General features: G+C 51.1%; 1 protein-coding gene across 8 annotated transcripts in view; it reads right to left on the bottom strand.

The window, feature by feature from the left end:
• The window catches only part of CFAP100 (cilia and flagella associated protein 100), a 49,126-nt gene that overhangs the window by 8,379 nt on the left and 13,823 nt on the right, over positions 1 to 26,924 (bottom strand). For 5 of the 8 annotated variants that reach the window (XM_082414819.1, XM_082414821.1, XM_082414817.1 and 2 more), the window contains 11 exons: positions 17,970 to 18,014; positions 17,679 to 17,779; positions 15,688 to 15,874; positions 14,043 to 14,110; positions 13,807 to 13,970; positions 13,426 to 13,506; positions 12,857 to 13,038; positions 12,585 to 12,617; positions 12,382 to 12,508; positions 10,320 to 10,368; positions 10,085 to 10,242 (listed from right to left, as the gene is read on the bottom strand). In XM_082414819.1, the coding sequence (XP_082270945.1) occupies positions 10,085 to 10,242; positions 10,320 to 10,368; positions 12,382 to 12,508; positions 12,585 to 12,617; positions 12,857 to 13,038; positions 13,426 to 13,506; positions 13,807 to 13,970; positions 14,043 to 14,110; positions 15,688 to 15,874; positions 17,679 to 17,779; positions 17,970 to 18,014 (1,195 nt within the window). Of the gene's footprint in view, positions 1 to 10,084; positions 10,243 to 10,319; positions 10,369 to 12,381; positions 12,509 to 12,584; positions 12,618 to 12,856; positions 13,039 to 13,425; positions 13,507 to 13,806; positions 13,971 to 14,042; positions 14,111 to 14,444; positions 14,921 to 15,022; positions 15,199 to 15,687; positions 15,875 to 17,678; positions 17,780 to 17,969; positions 18,015 to 26,924 lie in introns of those variants that run through there. The other 3 variants (XM_082414815.1, XM_082414822.1, XM_082414820.1) reach the window with 3 other exon arrangements.

The raw sequence follows: 26,924 nt of genomic DNA, 5'->3' as shown, positions 1-26,924 counted from the left end.
CCTAAGGAACCTGTAGGACAACAAGAGGACCAACATATGCATTGTGCGGGTCGCAGAAAGAGAAGAGAGAGAAAGAGGCAGAGAACATATCTGAAGAAGTAATGGCTGACAAGTTTCCAAACTGGATGAATATAAACATCCAAGAAATGCAAGGAAATGCAAGTATGAGGAAGTCAAAGAGATCTACACTGAGACATATTATAACAAACTATCACAGGATAATCAAAAGCCAAAGAATCTTGAAAGCAGCAAGAGAGAAGCAAATCACCACATACAAAGGATCTTCACTAAGATTTTCAGCACATTTCTCATTAGAAACTGTGGAGGCCAGAAGACAGAAGGCCAATATATTCAAAGGGCAAAGGAAAAAAAAAAAGTCAACCATGAATCCTACATCTGGCAAAAGGGTCCTTTAAAAGTGGAGAAATCAAGACATTCCCAGATGAACAAAAGCTGAGGGAGTTGGTGACCACTAGAGCTGTCCTGCAAGAAATGCCCAGAGGAGTCCTGCCAGGTGAAATGAAAGGCTACTGATAGTAACTTGAAGCCACACGGAGAAATAAAAATCTCAGTAAAGGTAAATACATGAGCAAGTACAAAAGCCAGTGTTATGGTAACAGTGGCTTGTAACTGTACTTTCTGTTATTTATGTGATTTATAAGACTAATACATTTAAAGAAGAAAAATCAGTAGTGTAAAAACTAATATTACTGAAACTTGTTGGTTTATAACTCCAAATCTTGTTTTCTACATAATTTAAGAGACTAATGCATTTAAAGAATTATTAGTTTATGTTTGGGGCACACAATGTATGAAGACATCAGCAACCAAAAGGGGTAGGGACGGAGCTGTAAAGGAGCAGTTTTTGTATGTTATTCAAGTTAAGCTGATATAGATTCAAATTTGAGGGTTATTTATAACTTTAGGTTAGTAAATGTATCCCCATGGCAACCACAAAGAAAAGAGCTATAAAACATACACCAAAGGAAATGAGACAGGAATGTAACTATTTCACTACAAAAAAAATCAAAAAAACAAAAACAAACAAAAAACAAACAAACAAAAAAACAAAAAAACAAAAAAAACACAAAAGATGACAGTAATGCAGGAAATGAGAGATTTTTAAAAAAGAGCTATAAAGCTTGATATAGCATGATGACAGAAGTCAGTCCCTCCATATTAGTAATTTCTTTAAATGTAAATGGATTAAACTCTCTAATCAGAAGACAGAGATTGGTAGAATGGGTCAAAACACATGACCCAACTAGACGCTGCCTATCAGAGACTCACAATCCAAAGATACAAACAGGTCAAAAGTCAAAGGATGAAAAAGGTATTCCATGCAAATATAACCAAAAGATAGCAGGAGTGGCCATATTAATATCAGACAGACTTTAAATCAGAAAAGGCTACAAGAGACAAGGAAGAACATTATATATTAATAAATTATATATTAATAAAAGGTTCAATACAGCTAGAAGATATAACAATTATAAACATTATAAACATTAACCCACCTAATGACAGATCTTCAAACTACTCTTAAGTTCACCAAATAATATTTTGTTATCGAGGTTTAAGTTACATATCAGAAATGTACCCATTTTAGGTATACCATTTGATATGGCTTCACAAATGTACATGCTGTGTAAGACCAGCATAATCAAGGTATAGGGCCTTTTCACATTGAAAAACAGTTCCTCAAAAAGTTAAAACTACAGTTACCATATGATTCAGCAATTCCACTTCTGGGCATATACCCGCAAAGAACTGAAAGCAGGGTCTTAAATATTTGTACACCCATGTTCACAGCAGCATTATGCACAATTGTTAAAACATGGAAGCATCCCAGTGTCCAACAACAGATGAATGGAGAGACAAAATGTGATCTACACACACAATGGAATATTATTCAGCCTTGACAAAAAAAGGACATTCTGACACCTGCAACAACACGGATGGACCTTGAGGACATTATGCCCAGTGAACTACGCCAGACACAGAAGGACAGATACTGTACGATTCCACTTACATGAGGGCCCTATAGCAGTCATGTCCACAGAGACAGAAAGTAGATGGTGGGAGCCAGGGGCTGGGGAGAGGGAGGGGAGTCAGTGTTTAGTGGGGACAGAGCTGCAGTTTTACAAAATGAAGAGTCACGGGGATGGATGGAGGTGACGGCTGCACAACACTGTGAATGTACTTAATACCACAGAACCACACACTTAAAAATGGTTACGATCGTAAATTTTATGTGGATTTTGCCACAATAAAAAAGAAAAAAAAATGAAGAGACCCTTCTCACCCCTCAAACTTGAGAGCCGTGCTCGCCTAGACCCTGGCATTAGGATTCTGGAGGCAACGAATGACACACGCTTAGCTCTGGTTCCTTCATAGGACCTGGGTTTTGTTTGTTTTCCTTGTCTGCTCCAGCATCGAAGCTTTTTCTTCTCGTTCTTACCCACGTGGAGGTGTCCAGTGGGAGCTCCTCTCCCTGCACCTGGGCCTTGGGTTCAGCCCAGGGCGGTTTTCACCTGCCGGTGCACTGGCTTTTGCCTCTCCTGCCTTCCGTCTGTTGGCGCCTGGAATTCCTCCCACTCGGCACCTGCAGGCGTCTCCCTGGGCCCTGCCCTTTCTCCCGCAGTGCCACCTGTTCTTCTCCTTGGAGCTCTGGCAGCTGCCCCAGCCTACTGCCCGCTTTGCCCGCCTGATTGCCGCCGTGTTCAGTCCTCGTCATGCTCTTCACCCCGGTGGGCTTCCCTGTGCCCGACGGCTCTTTCCCCGGCGGGGGTGAAGCTTCTCAAGAGAGGAATTAAGACGTTCTCCTAATTCTCACAGTGTCTACGTTTACTAGGATTTCTCAAACTCATTCCCTTCATGAATGTTTTTTCTCATGTTTCCGATGACAGTTTTTTGTTGTTTTTTTAAAATTATCTATCTATTTATTTATTTATTTATTTATGGCTGTGTTGGGTCTTCGTTTCTGTGCGAGGGCTTTCTCCAGTTGCGGCAAGCGGGGGCCACTCTTCATCGCGGTGCGCGGGCCTCTCACTATCGCGGCCTCTCTTGTTGCGGAGCACAGGCTCCAGACGCGCAGGCACAGTAATTGTGGCTCACGGGCCTAGTTGCTCCGCGGCATGTGGGATCTTCCCAGACCAGGGCTCGAACCCGTGTCCCCTGCATTGGCAGACAGTATAGTATACACGGCGTGTGGCCTCAGCCGAGGTCCGCATGGGCAAGTGCTTTCTGCTGGGTGTGGCTGGCCTCGTCCTGGTGGCCCCAGCTACTGCAGGGCTGACCCTCACCTCCAGCGACGCTGTCTGGGGTTCTGCTGGACTCCTTCCTGCACATTTTCTGACTTCATGGTTGGGCTGGTCCTTCTTGGAGGAAGGTTTGCGTGGTTTCCAGGAAGGGACTGAGGCTTAATTTCTCTTTTCTGCTCCTGCGGTCACTATGGCAGAACTGGGAGGGGCTCGGGTTCCCTCTGGCTGGAGCACCTCTGCTTGGCTTCTCTCTGGTCCCATCACCTCTGCCCTGTCTGGAGACACGGAACTGACCCTGGCGCTCAGGCTCTGTCCTTACCTCGGCCTGTCCTGTGTCTCTTGTGTGTCTCGGGCCCATCTTCCTGGTCTGGGCTCTCCTTGGCCCTCAGTGGAGGGCCCAGGGAGTGAGCGTCTCAACCAACTCACAGCAGGGAGAGGGCTGGGACCTGAGGGAGGAAGCCAAGGAGCCAGCGTGCAATTCAAGGAGGTGTTCGCCCTCAGGGTCGCACGCGACTCCTCACGCGCGGCACCCTTAACAGTCCTCCCTGACAGAGAATATATGATGCCCCGTCCGCTCGTCCTGCAATCTTACGCACCCAGTCAATGTACAGAGGCGACTGGCCAAGTCAGCCTTAAAAGGTCCTGAATTCACCAAATAATATTTTGTGGTTGTGGTTTAATTTTACGTATCAGAAATGTACCATTTTGTGTGTACGGCGGAGCTAGACAAATGTACACGCCGTGTAAGGACCAGCATAATCAAGGTACAGGGCCTTTTCACGCCCCCAAACTTCCTCGTGCCCCTCGGTCTCCTCCCTCCCCTGCCCCAGCCAAAGGCACCTGATGGGCTGAAGTCTGCATTCATTTTGGCTTCTCCGAGATGCTCACACCCTGAACGCAGGCTGAACTCAGCGACTTGCTCTCACCAGTGGAGTGCGGGCAGCACGTCACTTCTGTGACCAGGTTACAGAGGATCCTGACTTCCGTCTTGCTAGGAGACTCTCTCCGCTGGCTTTCTGGCTTGCACGCAAGCTGCCATATCCGGGAGCCCACGTGGCAGGGACTGAGGGTGGCCTCTGGCCTAGAACCAGCCAGGAACCAAATCCTCACAACAGCCGTGTGCACGAGCTCGGAGCTCGGAGCTCAGAGCCTTGGGATGATTGCAGCCCAGCTTCCACCCGGACAGAAGTCCCCGTGAGGCCCTGGAGCAGAGAAGCCAGCCCAGCCGTGCACAGGTCCCTGAGCCACAGAAAGCCTAAGATAATAAATGTTAGACTGAGCCACCAAGTTTTGGGGTAATTTGCAATGCAGCAATGGATCACAAACACAGTTGGTTCTGGCCCTCCCGATTAATAAGATAGTAGGTGTTCTCCAGTGCCTGGCTTCTCTCCCTCAGGATAATGTGTGTGAGGTTCACCCGCATCATTGCCTGGCTTGATAGTCTGTTCCTTTTTACTGCTCAGTAGATTTCTATGGTGTGTAACGGCCCCCTTTACATGTCCGTGCCCTAATCCCACGAACCTGTGAATATATTACATCACCTGGCAAAGGGGAACCAGGGTTGCAGATGGAATTAAGGCTGTTAGCCAGCTAACCTTGAGATGGAGAGATGGTCCTGGATTATCTGGTTGGACCCATTGTAATCACAAGGGTCCTTGTAAACGGAAGACAGAGGCAGGAAAGAGAGTCAAGCAGTGTGAGGTGAGGAGGCCTCCACTGGCATTGCTGGCTTGAAAATGCAAGGGCAAGGTGGCCTCTGGAAGCTGGAAAAGGCCAGAAAAGGGCTCTCCCTCAGGGCCTCTGGGAAGAACGAAGCCCTGCCGACACCCTGATTTTAACCCAGTGAGACCCATTTCGCGATTCTGGCCTCCAGAACTGTAAGAGAATAATTCTGGGTTGCTTTAAGGCCCTCAGCTTGCACTACTTTGTCACAGCAGCGGTGGACACCTAATGAGAGTGCTGTGGGCAGGCCGCACCGTCCCTCCGCTCGCCTGCTGGTGCCGTGGCGTGAGCCCAGCCCTGGGCTGCTCTGCCTGACTCCACTGCGGCGCTCCTGAGAGTTTCAGGACACTGTCTCTAACGCGGCCACTCTTGCTTCCCCTGTGGGAATACACTGCTCATCTGCTGTTGTATATGTTTCTTAATACAGACTTCATATTTTAGAGCAGTTTTAGGTTCACAGCAAAACTGAGTGCAAGGTACAGAGAGTTCCCGAATTTCCCCTGCCCCCCACTTCCCCACTATTGACATTCCGCGCCAGGGTGGTCCGTTTACCACAACTGATGAACCCACATGGGCCCATCATTATCACCCAGAATCCAGAGTTTACACTGGGGTTCACTCTTGGTGGTGTACATTCTATGGATGTGGGCTTTACCCATCATTGCGGTGTCACATAGAGTATTGTCACTGCCCTAAAAATCCTGTGCTCCCCCATTCATCCCTCCTCCCCCCAACTCCTGGCAACCACTGATCTTTTCACTGTCTCCAGAGTTTTGCCTTTTCCAGAACGTCGTATAGTTGGAATCATACGGTTTTGTAGCCTCTTCAGATTGGCTCCTCTCACTTTGTCATATGCAGTTAAGTTTCTTCCATGTCCTTTCACGGCTCGACAGTTCATTTCTTTTTAGCACCAAATAGCATTCCACCGTCTGGTTGTATCTCCTGAAGGCCATCTCGGTTGCTTTCAGGTTTTGAATAAATTATGACTAAAGCTGCTAGAAACATCTATGTGCAGGTTTTTATGTAGACATAAGATTTTACCACCCTGGGTAAACAGCAAGAAGTATGATTGCTGAATCCTAAGGTAAGAGTACGTTTGGTTTCGTTAGAAACTGCCCAGCTGTCCTCCAAAGTGGCTGCACCATGCGGCATCCCCACCATCACTGATGAGAGTTTCCGTTGCCCCACAGCCTCACCAGCACCTGGTGCTGTCAGTGCTCTGAGTTCGGTCATTCTGATGGCTGTGTAATGGTATTTCGGTTTTGATTTTTGTTTTTTGTTTTTGGCCACGCCTCACAGCTTGTGGGATCTTAGTTCCCCAACCAGGGATAGAACCGGAGCCCTCAGCAGTGAAAGTTCGGAGTCTTAACTGCTGGACCGCCATGGAATTCCCTCTCATTGTTGTCTTAATTTGCATTTCCCTGAGGACATATGATGCTGAGCATCTTTTCATGTGTTTATTTGCCATCTATTTTTTTTAGGAGGTGACAGTTCAGATCTTTGGCCCATTTTTTAAATCAGGTTGTTTATTTCTTATTGTGAAATTTTAACAGTATTAAAATTTTGACAATTTTTAACAATATTAAATTTTTAACAATGTATATTTTGGACAACAGCCCTTTATCATATATTTTGTAAATATCTTCTCCCAGTCTCTGGCTTCTCTTCTCATTCTCTTGACATTGCTTTTCATAAAGCTGAATTTTAAATTTTTAATGAAGTCCACCTTATCAATTCTTTCTTTCACAGACTGTCTTCTTTGGCGTTGTATCTAAAAAGTCATCACCGTACCCAACGTCATCTAGGTTTTCTCCTATATTTTCTTCTAGTTTTATAGTTTTGCATTTTAGATGTAGGTCTGTGATCCATTTTTGAGTTAGTTTTTGTGAAGGGTGTAAAGTCTGTGCCTAGATTCTTTTTTTTTTTGCATGTGGATGTCCAGTTGTTCCAGCACAATTTGTTGAAAAGACTATCCTTGCTCCATCGTACGACTTTTGTCCCTTTGTGAAAAATCAGTTGATCACATTTATGTGGGTTTATTTCTGCGTTCTCTATTCTGTTCCATTGATCTCCAGGTCTATTCTTTTGCCAATTAAGTCTTGAAGTTGGGTAGTGTCAGTTCTCTAACTTTGATCTTCTCCTTCAATACTGAGTCGGCTATTCTAGGTCTTTTGCCTCCACATAAATTTTAGAATCAGTTTTTCAATATCCATTAAAAAACTTGCTGAGATTTTGATGGAGATTGCACTGAATCTAAAAATCAAGTTGAGAAGCACCGATATTTTGACAATATTGAGTCTTCCTACCAATAAACATGGCTTGCTTTCTTTTATCAGAATTTTGTAGCTTTCCTCATACAGATCTTGTACATATTTTGTTAGCTATATAAGCATTTCATTTTGGGGGACGCTAATATATCTTCAATTTCAAATTCCACTTGTTCATGGCGAATATATAGGAAGGTGCTTGACTTTTGTATATTAACCCTGTATTCTGTAACCTTGCTATAATAGTTTACCAGTTCCAGGAGTTTTTTTGTTGATTCTTTCATTTCTTCTACACAGATGACCATGTGTTCTGTGAACAAAGAAGGTTTTATTTCTTCCTTCCCAGCCTGTATACCTCTTATTTCCTTTTCTTGCCTTGTTGCATTAGCTAGGACTTCTAGTATGATGTTGAAAAGCAGTGGTGACAGAGGACATCCTTGCCTTGTTCCTGATCTTAGCAAGAAAGCTTTAAGTGTGATGTTAGCTGTAGGGCTTTTGTAGACATCCTACATCAAGTTTAGGAAATTCTCCTCTATTCCTAGTTTATTGAGGGTTTTTATTATGAATGAGTATTACATTTTATCAAATGCTTTTTCTGCATCTATTGATATGATCATGTGCTTTTTTCTTCTTTAGCTTATTGATGTGGTGGATTACATTAATTGATTTTCAAATGTTAAACTAGCCTTGCATACCTGGGAAAAATCTCACTTCATCATGGTGTATAATTCTTTTTATACATTGTTGAATTCAATTTGCTAATATTTTGTTGAGGATTTTTACATCTCTGTTCATGAGAGATACTGTACTTTTCTTGTAATGTCTTTGTCTGGTTTTGTTACTAGGTAGGTTAACGCTGAATGCTGGTCTTAGAAAAGGAGTTAGGAAGTATTCCCTCTGTTTCTATCATCTGGAAGAGACTGTAGAAAACTGTTATCTCTTCCTTAAATGTTTGGTAGAATTCACCAGTAAATCCATCTCGCCCTGGTAACTTGTGTTTTAGAAGGTTTTTTCTTTTAATTTTTATTTATTTATTTTTGGCTGTGTTGGGTCTTTGTTGCTGCACATTGGCTTTCTCTAGTTGCCGCGAGCGGGGGCCACTCTTTGTTGCAGTGCATGGGCTTCTCATCACGGTGGCTTCCCTTGTTGTGGAGCATGGGCTCTAGGCGTGTGGGCCTCAGCAGTTGTGGCACACAGGCTCAGTAGTTGTGGCGTGCGGGCTCAGTAGCTGTGGCTCGCGGGCTCTACAGCACAAGGTCAATAGTTGTGGCACACAGGCTCAGTTGCTCCGCGGCATGTGGGATCTTCCCAGACCAGGGCTCAAACCTGCGTCCCCTGCACCAGCAGGCAGACTCTCAACCCCTGTGCCACCAGGGAAGCCCATGGAAGGTTATTAATTATTGATAAAATTTCCTTAATAGACAGGCCTACTCAAATTGTTTATTTGTTATATTTTTAAAGTTTGTGTTTTTTTTAAAGATTTTTTTGACGTGGACCATTTTTAAAGTCTTTACTGAATTTGTTACAATATTGCTTCTGTTTTAAGTTTTCGGTTTTTTGGCTGTGAGGCATGTGGGATCTTAGCTCCCCGACCAGGGATCGAACCTGCACTCCCTGCATTGGAAGGCGAGGTCTTAACCACTGGACCACCAGGGAAGTTCCTAAGTTTTCTTTTTCTTTTTTCTTTCTTCCTTTTTTTTTTTAGAAATGATGGTTGAGTTCATGGAAGTTAAATGCATATGGGTTGTGACTGCCCTGGAAATAAACTGTTGGTGATCTTGGGATGGCTCAGCTGGCTGAAGACCAGCTACCAGACAGCCCCTCCAGGATTCTGCTATGAGGCATGTGGGTGCATGTGTACGTCCTCTACCAGGTTCTTGGAGTCTGGGAGGCCGCCTGCCTCTCCCCAGCTCATCTCTCTTTGTACCTCTGCCACCTCCCAGGTTCAAGGAAACAGTCTTTCCTGAGAGCTTAAGTTTCTGTATTATTCTGGAGACTCTCAGTAGGAAATTCTCCAAGGCAGGATGCAGGCCAGCAAGACATGCGCACTCAAGAACATGGTTCCCCTGGGACATCATAGCCCTGGGCTGGCTCCCACCTCAGGGTTTTTACACGTGCTTTCCCTCTGCGTGCAGCCCTCTTCCCCCAAGATCTCCATGTGGCTTTCCATCGCTCAGGAAGTGCCTGGCTTAAAGGACACCTTCCCCTGGAAGCCTCCCCTACCCTCTCCCATCTGCTGCGACACTCCACTTTGGCCTCCTTCTTATATCACTCTTTCTTTTCCTCCTAGCATGTGTTACTACCTACAAGTCAAATCTGTGAGCCTCTAAGTCTGCTCCCATGGGCTGTCAGCTCATGAGGCAGGGCCTTACCTTATCCCTGGAGAGCCTAGACCCCGGCCTGATCCAGAATAGGTGCTTAGTCACTGTTCGGGAATAAATGGATGATTCCTGGCTCCCAGCAGGCCTCAGGTGGTGCCCCAGCCTGACCCTGCCCAGACCAGGTCTGGGGGGCCTAGTGTCAGCAGTAAGCCCCTGCGCGAGAGGTCCTTGGAGATTTCCCCCTCTGGGTACAGGCTGCTCCAGGGTGGGGAGGGGCCTGACCTGCTCCCAACCCCAGCCCCCTGCCCAAGAAGACACACCCTCTCCCCAGAGCCAGGCCTTAAGTCTTCAGATGGAGCTTTCCAGAAAACTGAGGCCAGGGCAGGGCAACTGAAGCCATGCACAGGGTGGGGAGTGCACAGCCAGCTCCCAGTTGCCGTGGGAGGCCCCAGGATGAAAGCCAGTGACAGAGCCCCCTCGCTGCCCGGGAGCCCGGAGGCCTGAGACCTACATGTGGATCTGGGTGTTTTTCAGGGTGAAGCTCAGCTCCTCCAAGGCTTCCTCCATCTCCTGGGTGTTCTGGACCAGCGAGAGGTTCTGCTCTTCCAGCTTCACGAAGACATCCAGGAGCTGCTGGGGCTCCGTGAAGTACAGCTCCAGCTCCCGCTCCTGCAACCAGAGCCACGTGGGGTTGCTGGATGGTGCAGGCCCGGCTCCTGCGGCCCCCGCCCAGAGCAGGCACTGACCTCCCCGTCGCCGTCTGCGTCCTCCTGCACGGGGAGGGTAGAACGGGCCCTGCGGAGACACAGGGTCGGGGAGGCCTGAGGGCGTGACGCCTGGTGTTGCCCGCCCCTCGTCCCCTCCTCTGTCCCTCAAGTGGCCGAGGCGGTGGCACCAGGCTCCTCTCGGCCCCCAGCTGTCACACAGCAGCCAGGGGCAGAGTGTCAGCACCCAACTAGCTCCTCTCGTTCCGGTCAGGCTGCAGCTCGCGTCCTCCCGGGGCCTGTGAGCCCCCGTCCCGAAGCGGCTCTGCTCCCGCCCCACCGGCCCCTTCCCGCACTCCAGGTGCTCGGCAGCTGTGCACCTGCGGCTCCCCATTCACCGTGGGCCTCTTCTCCCCACCTCCTCTGTCAGGTTCGGCCGTGGCACGTGTCCTTGCTGGTCCCACGCACAGCTGTTGTGACACGCGTGCCACGGGGCAGGGACCGTGCTGGGTGGGCCCAGAGGCCACAGGAAAGGCTGCTTGGGCTGCGACACTGCAGGGGGCCCTGTACCGACCTCAAACGTGCTTTCGTCGCCCCTCCCGGCCTGCTCCAGCCTGCACCCTAGCACACACGCAGGTTCTGCTGGCCCCGGAGCTGGCGAGGGAGGCTTGCAGCCGCGGCAAGCTGGGCCGAGGCCTGAGAGACTCCAGGCCCCGACCTTCGTGAAGTACAGAGGTGACAGCGCAGGGCCCACGCCGACAGCTAACACACTCCCAGGCCTGTGCCCCAGCCCGTGTGCACATTGACGCCCATTCGGCAAATGAGAAACACGCTGCCCAGAGAGCCAGTCACCTGCCAGGGTCACCGCTAGGACACTCTCGGCCCAGAAGGTGCCCTTCTAAGAATCCTCCTTCCAGGAGGACAGAGCCCAGGGCTGGGCTGGACTTTAGCCCCCACTTGCCCTCTCGGCCGAGTGCCTTGTGCAGCCCACGACCTGCCCACATGTGCTCAGTGGCCCTGGTCACATGGCTAGTAGAGGGCGGGGCCAGACCTCTGTTCTCAGGGTCTGTCCCGACAGGAGCCTGCCGCTGGGAGCTCGAGGGCTGAGGGCAACCCAGGGCAAGGAAGCACACACATGTAACCTCTTCAGCTGGAAACGGCACCACCGACAGGGGTTCCAGGGACCACAGTTAACCTGTTGCGTGTGCCTGGCTTGTGCAGTTGGTGATATGTCAATAACACTACAGTATCAGAGAAGAAAGTAACAGAAGGTCTAAGTGCGACCATGGCAGTGCTTTGCTGCAACTTCCTGGCCTCTGCAGCCCTGGCCCCGAGGGCAGGTGCTGGAAGCAGAGCCAGGGCTCCCACTTTGCCTGGCTGCTCAGTGCCCCAGCCCCCTCCCCGCCGCATGGGCAGCCCCGCAGGAGGGGTTGGGGTTTGGGGTGGCTGGGCTGGAGGAGCGAGGGGACAGGGAGGAGGGAGTGGGGCAGGAGGTCTGTCCCGTTGTCACCTGTCACTGCTGGAGAACAGTGGGGGTGGACGGGGGGTGTCAGGGCACTGCAGGAAGAGACCCAGGAGAGCCCAGGGGGGCTTGGTGGTCCCAGAGGTGGGTGTCGGAGGGACCACGCGGCAAGTCACCGGGTCTGGATCTGTTTGATTTCTGTTTGTCCCTTACCGTGTTTTTTAAAAGACTTAAAAGTAACTGTCACAATTAAAATTTGGGACTTTATATGAAAATTCAGACTTCCTGATTCTCTTGAAAGGCTCGGGGGCTCTGCCAGCCGCCAGCCAGCACTCCTGCCACAGAGGGCATGGGCAGGTGCGTCCTGTCCCAGGCGCCGACCTGGCTGCTTCATCTGTGTCTGTCCCACCAGTGCCCAACTGGGCCACCCCAGGCTCAAGTTCACCAAATCAGACAAAAAGAAAGCTTTGCTTGGGAAACATCTTGCTTTTCAGGCTTAAGTCTGACTCCAGACCGTCCAGGCTAGAAACAGGCCCTCCTCACCCTCTCCCCCAAGCCGGGGTGCCCCTGGCCAGAGCCACTGGGGACCGCTCCGCAGCAGGCCAGTCACCTCCGTCGCCCCCCCCCACCAAGCCCACTCACCTTCCGGGGTCCAGCCTGCCAGGCACACTGGGCTGGGTGCCCTGCTGGTGGTGGAGAGTGCCGGACGGGACCTGCCTTAGCTGCGCCACCTGCAGGAGCCTGGCGGGCTTCTTTGGGCCCTGCTCCTCTGGAGGAAGCAGAGGAGGGCTGTCCATGTGCCCCAGCCCGGAGCAGGGCCCCCCCAGCCTGGGGCAGCCACATACCTCTGAGGCCCGTCTGGCCCTTGACCTCTGGCCCTACAGGAAGCAAGGGAGGAGCCTCAGGTGGCTCAGGGGCACAGGGTTCCCCAGGACCCTCCCCGAGGGCCCCCTCAGCGGCAGGGGCAAGGTTTGCTTTGAGAGCCGGCAATTCTCCCAGGAGTGTGTGGGCTGAGCCCGGGGGGCTCTGCAAGCGGGGGAAGGGGCCTGGCCCGGGGCCTGGAGCCGGCTGGACACAGGCTCCAGGGGCACCCGGCACGCCCTCTCTCTCCTGCTACCTCCATCCCCAAGTGCAGAGAGCAGCGCGTTCTCCTCGAAGGCCTCGACCGCCTCCTTGGTACTCGTGAGAGCCGAGCGCTTTCCCTCCCGTTCCGCCAGCCACTCCGGGGGCGACAGCTTGTACAGGAAATCCCTGTAGACCTTGTAATGCTGCAGAGTGTCTTCAGATTTGGAGATTTCACTAGACCCGGGAGGGGACGGGCGAAGTCAGGCTCCGTCCCTGGGCGCCTTGGAGGGGAGGCCGGGCCCAGAGCTCCCAGTCCTCCTGGAGGACGGGCCCCGGAACACCGCGTGCGGGGAAGGAGGCCGCCCTGCCGGGACCAGCACGGCTCACGCCCCCCGAGCTGCAGCCGCTCTCTGGGTGGAGCGAGCCCTGTCCCGGTGGCGTGGCCTCAGGAAGGCCACCGACTCCCTCCTGGCCTCAGTCGCCTCGTCTGAAAAAGCCCCGCAGGGCTTGGGGTCCCTGAGAGAGCCGAGGTTCAGAGGTGTGTGCTGTATGGGGCTCCTGTGGCTCCCGGAGATGTGCTGGCGGGGATGGCGCAGGGGCCAGCTTGCCGCCTGGCCTCACCTCTTGAGGTTCATGACCTGGGTGGTCAGATCACGGATCTCGAGGATCTTCTCCATCTTCACTTTGGACTCCTTCTCAGCCCTGGGGGTGGGGAGGGGAGGGGGCCAATCACAGGGTGTTCAGGAGGGGTGTCCACTCTGCCTTCAGTCAAGGCCGGAGGTGGGGGAGCTGCCAAGGAGGGGCCTGGGTGGGTGGTGGGTGTGAGCAGGCCGGGGTCGGGGCTGGGTGGGCGGTGGGTGTGAGCAGGCCGGGGTCGGGGCTGGCTGGGTGGTGGGTGTGCCCAGGCCCAGGGTGAGGCTAGGTGGGTGGTGGGTGTGAGCAGGCCGGGGTCGGGGCTGGCTGGGTGGTGAGTGTGCACAGGCCGGGGTCCGGGCAGCTCACACTCTCAGGGCCTGCACGGAGCTGCGGTTGTTTTCCCTGAGGAACTCGTCAAATAGAGCAGCGTCCTTCTCCAGAAACTTCTCCGCCTGCTCCAGCTCGGCCTCCTCCTTGGCCGCCAGCCTCTCCAGCCGCTGGATCTCGTTCCGCTTCATATCCAGGGCGTACTGAGGGCACCGGAGCGGGAGTCACGCCCCTCACAGGGACAGCCCGCTGGGCCCGCGGGGCAGCCAGCCTACCTGGATGAGGAACATTTGCCGCTTCTGGTCGATGTAGCTGTTTATGTTATCAGGTTCCATCTTCCTCTCTGCAACAAGAGGCATGAGGTATCTGGGGCGGGCAGGCGGTGGGAGAGAGACCCAAGCCTGCAGCCTGGGATGGGCACAGCCAGGCAGTGTGGGGCCAGCCTGCCGGTCTGGTGCTATGCCTGGCTGTGAGGCCCAGATTACTACAGGGACCGCGAGAGAGCCAGCTCTGGCTCCAGCAAAAGGAAAGCAGGCTCTGCTGATATAGTACAGTCTCCATGGCTAGAGACTGGCCAGGTGGGAAGTGCTTCCGTATGTCCGACTTGAGCCTCTCTTGCTGTAGCACCCTTCTCACCTGGAATGAAGCTCTGGACACGCCCACCCTGGAAGTCTTACCTGGCTGGACTTAATGATGAAAGGTCTATCGGCCAGGACAGTGAGAGAATGGGGGCGGTGAGAGAAAAATGGGGCAGCATGATCTCTCCTTGGGGTGCCCTAAGCCTCCAGGGCACAATGTGGGCAACAGCTAAGTCTACCCTGGCAGGGTTTAAGCCAGGCGGAAGTTAAGGTGGGCATCGGGACCACCTTCCGGAGTACCATCAGGGAGGCATCGCAGTTGGGCTCAAGGCCCATGCGGGCCTCCTTCCCTGCCTTCCTCTCCAGGAAGGCCTGGAGGCTCCCCAGCTGTGGACGGAACCGTGGGGCTCTCGGCCTTTTCCCTCAAATCCTCTCCTTTGCCGAAGAACCCGGTGTGGTACAGGAGTTCCGTTTTCAGTCTAGATGTCTGGCCTGGCCTCCCTGGGCTCGTCACTGGAAGTCAGGCCTGCTGGGTCCAGCCTTCCCCACCCAGACGCCACGTGCTGCTCCCAGGTCTTAGAAATGGACAGCGAGGCAGAGACAAAACACATTCAGTGCTGCTTCCCTGGTGCAGAGCTCCACACAGAGAACGTCCAAGCAAGCTCAGGGCTTCCTACCCAAAGCAACAAGCCTCCGGCGTCGGGGGTAGAGGCTGGGGCTCTCTCCACGCTCAAAGTCACATTCAGGGCCCCTGTAGCCCATGGGGTCCAGGACTCTCTGATCTCAATCGCTTCTTTCTAGTTTAGTGGTTTATACTTCACTGGTAGAGTATTAGTGCATTTTTAGTACTTCAGATTTCCTACAGGGTCATAAAAATAATAACAGGTCACACACACACACGGCTCCCTCTCACTACATGCAGTGTCTGAAGACGTTGAATCGCACCACCCATGAGGCTGGTACTGTTCCCAGCCAGGAGAGGAAGCTGCGGTACAAAGCTGACTTGCCCCGGACAGAGAAGCCACTCCGTGCTGAAGCTCAGATGCTCGCCACCAAAAGAAATGCCTACATTTTATACATTGTCCAGCCTGCATTCACCGTGCAGGTCAGCATTCAGAATGCACGCAATGTTGGGGTTCAAAGGCTCTTAGAGCAGCAATCCATGTGGAATTGATCTTTGTACCCCGGGAGGCAAAGGTCAGGCACAGAGAAGATCCCCGCCACACACACACACTGCACCACAACCCCGCATCTCCCAAGCCCTTTAAACGCACTGCTCAGACCGCAAGGGCGAAGACGGGATTCTGGGACTTCGGGGCTGGGGGGTGGGGGAGGGGTGCACCTCGGGTCATGGCGAGCTTCCAGGCCGTTTGCTCGCTGAAGATGCGTAGCTGCTCTGCGCACGCCTCCCGGTCCGCCACCTCGCCCTCCAGCTGCAGCTCGCGCCGCAGGCTGGCGTGCCTGGCCGCCACTTGGGACGAGTAGGTCATCTTCTCGTGCACCCGCAGCTGCTTCTGTCGCTCCCGATGCTGGGGGGGCGGGGTAGGGGAACGGGGTCGGGCGGGGCTGCACGCGGCCAGCCACCCAGCCTCTCCCACCCACCAGTCCTCTCCGCGTCGCCCTGTGCCCTGTCCGGGGCGGCGGGGGCTTCGGAAGCGCGCATGCTGCGGAGGCGCGCACTTGGCCGTGTGGCGGCGCACACGTGCGGAGGGGCTTGCGGACAAGACCCTGGGGCTGTGAGCCTGCGGGAACTGCTCTGGCTTCCTGAGCACAGCTGCCCAGGGCTTGACAGGGAGGCGGGGCGCCAGATGAATCCCAGGATGCGGGTCAGATGCGCATTCCAGATCAGTGGTGCAGGGACACACTCACTAGAGATGATCCTCGTTTGTCTGAAGTTCACACTTAAACTGAGTGTCTTGTATTGTGATTTGCTAAATCTGACAAACCCACGGTGAGGGAAACTAGATCCTCGGAGTTTCCAAAAGAAACGAAATCCCGAGTTTGATCTGCAAGCTCCCTACTCGCTGTGGGCAGCCCGTGGTCACGTGCGGGGGTCTGCACCTCCCTACCTATTCCCCACCCTGCCTGGCCTCTGGCCGGCCACCCCCAGGACTGCATCCCGCCCCAGCCCTGCACTTGGGAGGGTCTCAGTGTAGGGTGGGGTGAGGGACTCTTCTTCCTGAGGCCTAGTGCCCTGCTGTCCAAGCCCTGGGGATCTTGCTGGCTCAGGACCCCGACTGCCTGATCCGATAAGCCCTCACGTGGGTCTTCATTTGGCTTCTCCTGGTCAAATTCTACTTCCTGCTGGTCCTGCCGCGTGCAACACCTCTTCCACCTCTAATCTGTGGCAGGACCCTAATTTGCACATCCATGTACAATGAAGTTGGGAAAATGTCACCCGCTAGAATTCCAGGGGCAGAAGGTCTGCAATTTAAAGACACTGGGCAGCTGCTTGGGGTCAGCGTGAGGAGGTCGGGGGCTGTGCTGGGCGGAGGAGTGTGAGGTGGGGACAGGGGTTTTTAGAAGGAAGGCAGAGGCTCCCTGAGGCTGGGCCAGGCTGGGAGAAGAAAGTCCAGGCTGCGCTGGCACTGGTGGAGAAAGGGGAAGTCCTGTGTGTGCGTGTTGCCACGAGCGCCACTCAGAGTGGCTCTGTGTCTCTGTCGCTCTTCCTTCCAGGCAGGAGGTGGGGAACACCAATGGCACCGCCTGGATCCTAGGCACAGGGGTGGGGCTGGAGGACCTGCAAGTCCCTGTGTGTCCTTGGTCCTGATCGGGGTCACAGAGGGAGCCACTGCTCTAAGGAATCTCAGATGCTGAGCCCTGAGTCAGGGTGGACACAGTCAGCCCATGAGGGAGCCCGGGACGCAGGCCTTGCCTGTAGCGTGTGAGAGTGCGTCCCAGAAACCCGGCCTGGGGCGTGTGTGTGTGTGTGTGTGTGTGTGTGTGTGTGTCTGGCCTCCCAGAATTCCAGTGAGAGGGGACTGTGCAAGGTTAGAGCACGCGGGGGGTTTCCGAGGGCCTTGAAGGTCAGGGAGAGTCTCAGGAGGGGACAGCATCTCATGCAGGGGACGGCAGAAGTTAAGGCATGGTGGCTGAGGCTGTAGCCACAGAAACGCCCCCACCCTGACAACAGCCCAGGAACAGTGGTGATGAAGCTGGTAAGACAGTGGGACAAGAGACCTGGGGCCAGGCAGCTGCGAGTTGCTTTCATCGCAAGTGGTGAGCCATTGACTATTCCAGAGTGAGAGAGTGACCTGAGCAAAGTGCAGTCTGGCTGCGGCCGTGTGAGGGAGGGAGGAGCTGCGGGCAGGCTGCTCCTCGATAGGTACTCACTGATAGAGACTTAATCCGCTCCTGGTCTCTGAGCAAGAAGAAATCCACGTCCCCGGACACATGGAAAGGATTAGCCGACTGGTCAGGAACAATCGCAGACCCTGGGGAGGGAGATGCCTCGCTGGAGAAAAAAGTCAGCTCTTCCAGCCGCTGATCTGGGCCTCTGGGGTCCCGGCACCCTCCCAGCCCAGCAAGGGAGCTTCCATGAAAGCACAAGCGAGCAGCGAATGTTCTCTTGGATCCAGCTGTGCCTGAAGTCCACCCCTGGACCTTCCAGCTCTGTACACTTACCTGTCTGGTTTAACCTGTTTGGACTCGGGCTTCTGTCCCTGCCTTCTGAAAGAGACCTTGTGAACACACACCTTCCTGTGTCTCAGACCTGTGCTACGTTCCTGGCCCTCTGTCCTCTCTCACTTAAAGTCTCAAGAACCCCCAGCCCATAGGGGAGAGAAGCTCCACCTGCCCTTTGTAAGTGATGGAAGCAGCTGACCCTGGGGCTGAGGCACCTGCCTGCGGGGGGCAGGGGGAGCCCTGCGCTTTGTCCTTGCAGGGGTCTCCCTGAGCCTCCCAGGGTAAGGCTGGGCTTGGGAGCTGGTGAGGGCAGAGTGCCTGACGTCTGGGAAGGCAGGGCAGGAATCTGGGAGGTGAGGGCTGCCAAGGACCCCAATCCTGCTGCCTCCCTCCCAGTAGTAAGGGGGAGGTTCCCACAGCACAGCTCACAGGTGTCAGAGAAGATGGAACCCAGGGCACCAAACTAAGGGCTTAAAACTATGGTTGCTTCTTCCCCCACTACCCTTGATTTAGAAGAAACAGGGTTTATTGTTAAAAAAAAAAAAAAACAATCTCAAAAGTAAAAGAAAATATCATATATAAAAAAGAACTCCATTTTAAACAACTGCTGATAACATTTCTAGGGGTATTTTTTTCCTAATACTTTTCAATACACATTTTTGATAATTCCATACCTTCCTTAAAAAAAAAACACTTTAAAGTTACTAATTCTTTGTGAACAGCATAAGGAAATATTAAGGGCTACCGTAACTCACTGCTTCATGTGGCACACTCGCATGGCAAATGCGGTCCCCACGGCACAGCCCTGGACATCCTGAGTTCTCCACTGCGCCATCACTGACTGGCCCTCGGAGTGATTTTCCGAAGGGAGACTAGAGGGCTGTGAGCAGTTTCCAGGCTTCAGAGACTTAGGTTGACCTGCCTTCCTGGAGGTCGGTCCCATTTTACGCCCTCACCCCCAGAAAGAGGATGCCGTTAAAGGGACATGAAGTTATGCCCTGACAGTCTCAAAGCACCTCCACACAAGACATGTGTCAGTTCCCACAGGGAAACGAGCTTGCAGTGGAGAAGCCTGGCAGCCCCGACATCAGCCCGGTGAGAGGGGTCTGCATCCCGACCCCGGACGCGCCCAGGACGCCTCATCTGCATCCCTCATGAGGAGGGCTCAGAGAAGCCCAAATACGGGCACGCTACAAAACCTTTCACTCTTTTTGCCACTTTTCTGTAAGAATTAGCTCCTATCAGAAAAGAGTTTTAAAAACTGAGTCGTGCTCAGACTGAGAAGAATAGAGAAAAATTATCTGCTCCTTGCCCCAGCCCAGGGGAGGAAGTCAGCAGGGGCTGTGTCAGTTCCACCCTGCCTTCTGGCAGTGCAGCCGGCCTCTGTGGAAGAGGTTAACTGTGGTAGTTAGCAAGGACTAATGTTCGTAACGACCCTATGAGGTGGGAAACACTGCGACCCCTGTGAGGAAACAGAGGCATCGAGAGGTTAGAAGCCCCCCAAGGCCACGCAGCCGTAAGTAGCTACGCCGAGACCAGCTTCCGAAGCAGAAACTGCATCTGCATTCAGGGAGGAAGGGAATGTTTAGCGCTAACGTGAAGGGAATCAGTGGGTGATGTGAAGACGAGCCCCAAACCCAGAATGGTGATCATTCCAGGCAGACTGTTCCAGAAACTCAGTCGGTTTAACATATACACATCAAGCAATGTACTACACCCCATTAACAGAATGAGGAAGAAAATTATACGATCATTTCAATAGATGCAGTAAAAGTGCTTTTTAAGATTCAAAACTTACTTTGAATAAAAGTCTTAGCAACCTAGGAGTAGAAGCAGACATCCCTGATCTGACCAAAGGAAGTATGGTGAGCTGAGTCATGGCCCCCAAAGACGTCCGTGCCCTAGTCCCCAGCCTGTGACTGTGTTCCCTTATAGAGAAAGGGGATTTCGCAGATGTGATCACGGACCCTGAGACGGGAAGATGGTCCTGGATTATCCACAGGGGCCCAATATAATCACAAGGGGCCCTATAAGACGGAGGTCTGGAGCAGCAGGAGGGGGGGTGCAGCAGAAGCAGAGCTGGGGAGATGCCACGGAGACGGGAAGATGCTGCTCTCGGGGGTGGAGGAGCGCAGGCGCCTCTAGAAGCTGCAAAAGGCGGGAAACAGATTCTCCCCTGGAGCCCCAGGAGGAGCCAGCTCTGGGGGCACCTTGACTCCAGCCCGGTAAGATTCATTTTGGACTTCAGATTTCTAGAACCCTAATAAATTTGTGTGTTTTAAACCACGGGGTCTGTGGTCATTTGTTACAGCAGCAATGGGAAACTGATCCGTGTACCCACAAGAAACCGCTAGGTAAAATATTTCCCCCCAACATCGGAAACAAGGCATGGATGCCTATCTTAGCAATGTTGTAATGAGGGTCCTCATGATGCCATAAGGCAAGAAAAAGAATAAAAGGTGTAAGGATTGGAAAGGAAGGGAAAATAATGTCACTCAAGGTGATGAAGTAGAAAATCCAAAAAACCTACAAACAAAATGGATACAATTAGATCAATTAGGGATGGTTTGTAGATATTCTTGCGAAATGAAAAAAAAGTGCATAGAAGATACAATAAACCTATATCTTCATGCCCTTGGGGGTCAGCAAAGAGTTTTAAAACAGGACTTGAAAAGTACTAACCACAAGGAAGTGATCGGTAAATTGAACTACAAAAGTAGAAACTTTTGTTTATTGAAAGGCACCACGAAGAGAGAGAAGGCAACCCACACAGTGGGGGAAGGTACTTGCAATACTTAGAACTGGCGAATGATTTGTAATCAGAATATGTAAAGAGCTCCTAGGAATCACTAAAATAAGGAGACAGACAACCCAATAGAAAAGTGGGCCGAAAGCAGGAGGAACAGGTGCTTCACAGCACAGAGTCATCAATGCCCCATAAACATAAGTAATCACCCTCGCTGGTCACAGGGAACATGAGATACTAATGCACACCCAAAGGACCAAGTAATACAAAACTGAAGTATGTGTGCCTGGTGTTGGAGCGGTGTGGAGCAACTGGAACCCTCACACCTGTTGGTGGGCTGTGAACTGCTACAGTCGCTTTGGAAGATTGTTCAGCAGCAGCTACGAAAGTTTAACATCCAGACAGCAATTCCTCTCCTCCCTATACACCCAGGGGAAATAGCCCCAGAATGGCACACACAAGAATGTTCACAGTGGGGGGCCCTCAAAATGGCGGAGGAGTAGGACGACGTGGAGTTCACCTCTCCCCAGAAATGCATCAAGATACATCTACGGGGCTTCCCTGGTGGCGCAGTGGTTGAGAATCTGCCTGCCAATGCAGGGGACACGGGTTTGAGCCCTGGTCTGGGAAGATCCCACATGCCGCGGAGCAACTAAGTCTGTGAGCCACAACTACTGAGCCTGCACGTCTGGAGCCTGTGCTCCGCAGCGAGGGAGGCCACGATAGTGACAGGCCCGCGCACCGCGATGAAGAGTGGCCCCCGCTTGCCGCAACTAGAGAAAGCCCTCGCACAGAAACGAAGACCCAACACAGCCAAAAATAAAAGTAAAAATAAATAAATTAATTAATTAAAATTACTTTTTTAAAAAAAGAATACATCTACGGGGCTTCCCTGGTGGCACAGTGGTGGAGAATCCGCCTGCCAATACAGGGGATCCGGGTTCGAGCCCTGGTCCGGGAAGATCTCACATACCACGGAGCAACTAAGCCCGTGAGCCACAACTACTGAGCCTGTGCTCTAGAGCCCATGAGCCACAACAATTGAGCCCGCGTGCTGCAACTACTGAAGCCTGTGCACCTAGGGCCCATGCTCCGCAACAAGAGAAGCCACAGCAATGAGAAGCCTGCGCACCACAACGAAGAGTAGCCCCTGCTCTCCACAACTAGGGAAAGCCTGTGTGCAGCAACGAAGACCAAACCCAGCCAACAATAAATAAAACAAATAAATTTATTAAAAAAAGAAAAAAAAAAGAATACATCTACAAATGGAACAATTCTCACAGAGCACCTGCTGAACACTAGCAGAGGACCTTGGACACCAAAAAGGACAAGAAAGATCCCCCCATAACCAGGTAGGAAGAAAGAAAGAAGAAGGGAAAAGGAAGAGGAGAGGAAGCGGGATGGGACCTGCACCCCTGGCAGGGAGCTGAAGGAGAGGAGAGGCTCCCACATGCAGGGAAGCCCCCTCCCCCGCAGGGAGATCAGCTGGGACAGAAGGGGAGCTTCGGGGCTCGGAGGAGAGCCCAGCAACTGGTCTGTTGCAGGCAGGACAGAGTGAGACCTACACAGATGGTGCGTGCCACAGCCCTGCGAGCCCCAGCCTGAGAGGGTGTCCACTGGTGCCGACAGGGGCTGGGTGCTGGAACGCGGGGTTTGGAGAGCCGACCGGGGAGGGGACTGATGTTGGCTGTGAGGAGACAGCCTGAGGGGACGGGATGAGCAGCTCTGCAACCGCGATGCTCACAGAGGAAGCGCCAGAGGCACCATTGTTGAGTCACGTGCAAGGGGCGGGGCCGCCAGGGCAGCCTCGCGCTGGCCCCTGCCTCCACAGGGTACCAGGGAGGGCTCCCACGCCCGCCATCACCTCCTCCGTCCCCACCCCAACCTGGCGCCCGCTCACCCCCATCGTCCCAGACAAGCTCACGTGTTCAGTCGCTACCCCAGCACCCTCCCACCTGGGCGCCCGCTCACCCCCATCGCCGCCTCAGCTCCTTCCTGCCTCACGGCTCGTGGGCTCTGGGGCAACCTCTGGAGCAGACTCTGGTGGGAGGAACACATGCAGGGCTGGGGCTGAAACCACAGCTGAGCCCCAGGGGCCATGTGACTAAGGAAGAAGAGCTGAAAGCTCTCCTCACAGCTGCGTTACACCTCCACTGACAGCTTCCTAAATTCAGCACCTGTGAAACATCTGGAAGAACAAGTGCTCCTGCAGGTGGGACGGGTCTGGCTTTAGCAGCTCTGGGCTTTGTGGGCACGTACACATGGGGGGTGGGCCAGGCCAGAGTCTGAGCTGCCCCCATAGCTCCCACAACAGGTCCAGATGCACGACTACTGCAGTCCTGGGACCTGACCTCACTGGATCTGCGCAGGTGGCCTGGTGAAAACAACGCCTGAGAGTCACCAGGGCCAACTGCCGGCACGCCCACAGTTAAGGCAGAACCGAGAGCAGTGCCAACAACAGTGTACTTCGTGAGCCCATACAACGGGCAAAAGGGGACACAACAGAGCACATACACAGGTGAACAGCTCCAGTGGATGAAAACTCCGGCTTCTCTCCCAGTGGGAGCGCTCCAATCCTGCCTACCTCACACCGGAGATCAGAAACACAGCTCAGAAACAGATCTGGGGGCCTCTACTCCAATAACTAGGGAGCAGACCCCACCCCTGACAGGGCAGTGACAACCACAGAACCCAGGGGAGGCGCCGCTCAATATCTAGGGCAGGCTCTGGTCACAACACCAATCAAACCCTCTATCAAGGGGATAATGGCACAAGCCTCTGGACCAACCTCACCCACTAGGTGGCAGACACCAGAAGCAAGAGGAACTACAATCCTGCAGCCTGTGGAAAGGAGACCTCAAACACAGCAAGTTAGATAAAATGAGACAACAGAGAAATATATTGCAGACAAAGGAGCAAGGTAAAAACCCACAGCACCAAATAAATGAGGAAATAGGCAATCTACCTGAAAAAGAATTCAGAGTAATGATAGTAAAGATGATCCAAAATCTCGGAAATAGAATGGAGGCACGGATCAAGAAAATAAAAGAAATGTTTAATAAAAACCTAGAAGAACTAAAGAACAAACAATCATGGATGAACAACACAATAACTAAAATGGAAAATACAATAGAAGGAATCAACAGCAGAATAACTGAGGCAGAAGAATGGATAAGTGAGCTGGAAGATAGAATGGTGGAAGTAACTGCCAAAGAGCAGAATAAAAAGGAAAAAAATGAAAAGAAATGAGGACAGGGCTTCCCTGGTGGTGCAGTGGTTGAGAATCTGGCTGCCAATGCAGGGCTCACGGGTTCGAGCCTTGGTCCGGGAATATCACACATGCCGTGGAGCAACTAAGCCCATGCGCCACAACTACTGAGCCTGTGCTCTAGAGCCCACGAGCCACAACTACTGAAGCCCACGCATCACAACTACTGAAGCCTGCATGCCTAGAGCCTGTGCTCTGCAACAAGAGAAGCCACAGCAATGAGAAGCCCGTGCACCGCAACAAAGAGTAGCCCCCACTCGCCACAACTAGAGAAACCCCACGCCTAGCAACAAAGACCCAACTCAGCCATAAATAAACAAATAAATAAATAAATAAATAAATAAATTTTAAAAAAAGAAAGAAAAAGAAAAGAAATGAGGACAGTCTCAGAGACTTCTGGGACAACATTAAATGCACCAACATTCGAATTATAGGGCTCCCAGAAGAACTAGAAAAGAGAAAGGGCCCGAGAAAATAGTTGAAGAGATTATAGTCAAAAACTTCCCTGACATGGGAAAGGAAATAGTCACCCAAGTCCAGGAAGCATAGAGAGTCCCATACAGGATAAACCCAAGGAGGAACATGCCAAGATACACATTAATCAAACTAACAAAAATTAAATACCAAGAAAAGTATTAAAAGCAACAAGGGAAAAGCAACAAATAACATACAAGGGAATCCCCATAAGGTTATCAGCTGATTTTTCAGCGTAAACTCTGCAGCCAGAAGGGAGTGGCAGGATATATTTAAAGTGATGAAAGGGAAAAAACATACAACCAAGATTACTCTACCCAGCAAGGCACTCATTCAGATTCAACAGAGAAATCAAAAGCTTCACAGACAAGCAAAAGCTAAGAGAATTCAGCACACCAAACCAGCTTTACAATAAATGCTACAGGAACTTTTCTAGGCAGGTGGGAAAAAAAAGAGGCCACAAGTAGAAACAAGAAAAGCACAAATGGGAAAGCTCACTGGTAAAGGCAAACATACAGTAAAAGCAGGAAATCATCCATACACAAGTATGATATCAAAACCAGCAACCATGAGAAGAGGAGAGTACAAATGCAGGAAATGGGAATTGCATTTGAAATTAAGAGACCAGCAACTTAAAACACACTTGTATATAATACACTGTTCATGGGACATGCAAACCAAAAAACTACAACAGATACACACAAAAAAAAGAAAAGCAGGGACTTCCCCGGTGGCACAGTGGTTAAGAATCTGCCTGCCAATGCAGGGGACGTGGGTTTGATCCCTGGTCCAGGAAGATCCCACATGCCGTGGAGCAACTAAGCCCGTGAGCCACAACTACTGAGCCAGCACTCTACAGCCTGCGTGCCACAATTACTGAGCACGTGCCGCAACTACTGAAGCCTGCACGCCTAGAGTCCATGCTCCACAAGAGAAGCCACCACAATGAGAAGCCCGCACACCACAATGAAGAGTAGCCCCTGCTCGCCGCAACTAGAGAAACCCCGCATGCAGCAATGAAGACCCAATGCAGCCAAAAATAAATAAATAAATAAATAAATAAATTTATTTTTTTAAAAAAAAGAAAGAAAAAACAAAAAGCAACCCAAACACAACACTAAAGATGGTCATCAAACTACAAAAGAACAAAAGAGGAAGGGAAGAAAAAAGACCTACAAAAACAAACCCAAAACAATTAAGAAAATGGCAATAGGAACATACGTATCGATAATTACCTTTTATGTAAATGGATTAAATGCTCCAACTGAAAGACACAGGCTTGCTGAATGGATACAAAAACAAGACCCATATAAATGCTGTCTACAAGAGACTCACTTCAGATCTGGAGAGACACACAGAGACTGAAAGTGAGGGAATGGAAAAAATATTCCATGCAAATGGGAATCAAAAAAAAGCCGGAGTAGCAATAATCATATCAGATAAAATAGACTTTAAAATAAAGACTGTTATAAGAGACAAGGAAGGACACTACATAATGATCAAGGGATCAACCCAAGAAGAAGACATAAAAACTGTAAACATATATGCACCCAACATAGGAGCACCTCAATATGTAAGGCAAATGCTAACAGCCATAAAAGGCAAAATCGACAGTAACACCATAATAATGTGACTTTAACACCCCAGTTACACCAATGGACAGATCATATGGACAGAAAATTAATAAGGAAACACAAGCCTTAAATGACACATTAGACCAGATAGACTTAATTGATATTTCCAGGACATTCCATCCAAAAGCAGCAGATTACACTTTCTTCTCAAGTGCACACAGAACATTCTCCAGGATAGATCATATCTTGGGTCACAAATCAAACCTCGGTAAATTTAAGAAAACTGAAATCATATCAAGCATCTTTTCTAACCACAACACTGTGAGATTAGAAATCAATTACAGAAAAAAAATTGTAAAAAACACAAACACCTGGAGGCTAAACAATATGTTACTAAATAACCAATGGATCACTAAAGAAATCAAAGAGGAGATTTAAAAATACCTAGAGACAAATGACAAAGAAAACACAATGATCTGAAACCTATGGGACGCAGCAAAAGCAGGTTCTAAAGGGAATTAGTATAGCAATACAATCTTACCTTAAGAAAACAAGAAAAATCTCAAACAAACAACCTAACCTTACACCTAAAGCAACTAGAGAAAGAAGAACAAACAAAACCCAAAGTTAGTAGAAGGAAAGGAATCATAAAGATCAGAGCAAAAATAAATGAAATAGAGACAAAGAAAACAATAGCAAAGATCAATGAAACTAAAACCTGGTTCTCTGAGAAGATTTACAAAATTAATAAAACTTTAGCCAGACTCATCAAGAAAAAAAAAGGGAGAAGACTCAAATCAATGAAATTAGCAATGAAAAAGGAGAAGTTACAACGGACACCACAGAAATACAAAGGATCATAAGAGACTACTACAAGCAACTCTATGCCAATA

Source organism: Balaenoptera physalus, assembly GCF_965194825.1.
Source record: "Balaenoptera physalus genome assembly, chromosome: 11".
Lineage (NCBI taxonomy): Eukaryota > Metazoa > Chordata > Mammalia > Artiodactyla > Balaenopteridae > Balaenoptera > Balaenoptera physalus.
The sequence above is the reverse complement of the archived record's forward strand: the minus strand, read 5'-3'. Positions and strand labels throughout refer to the sequence as shown.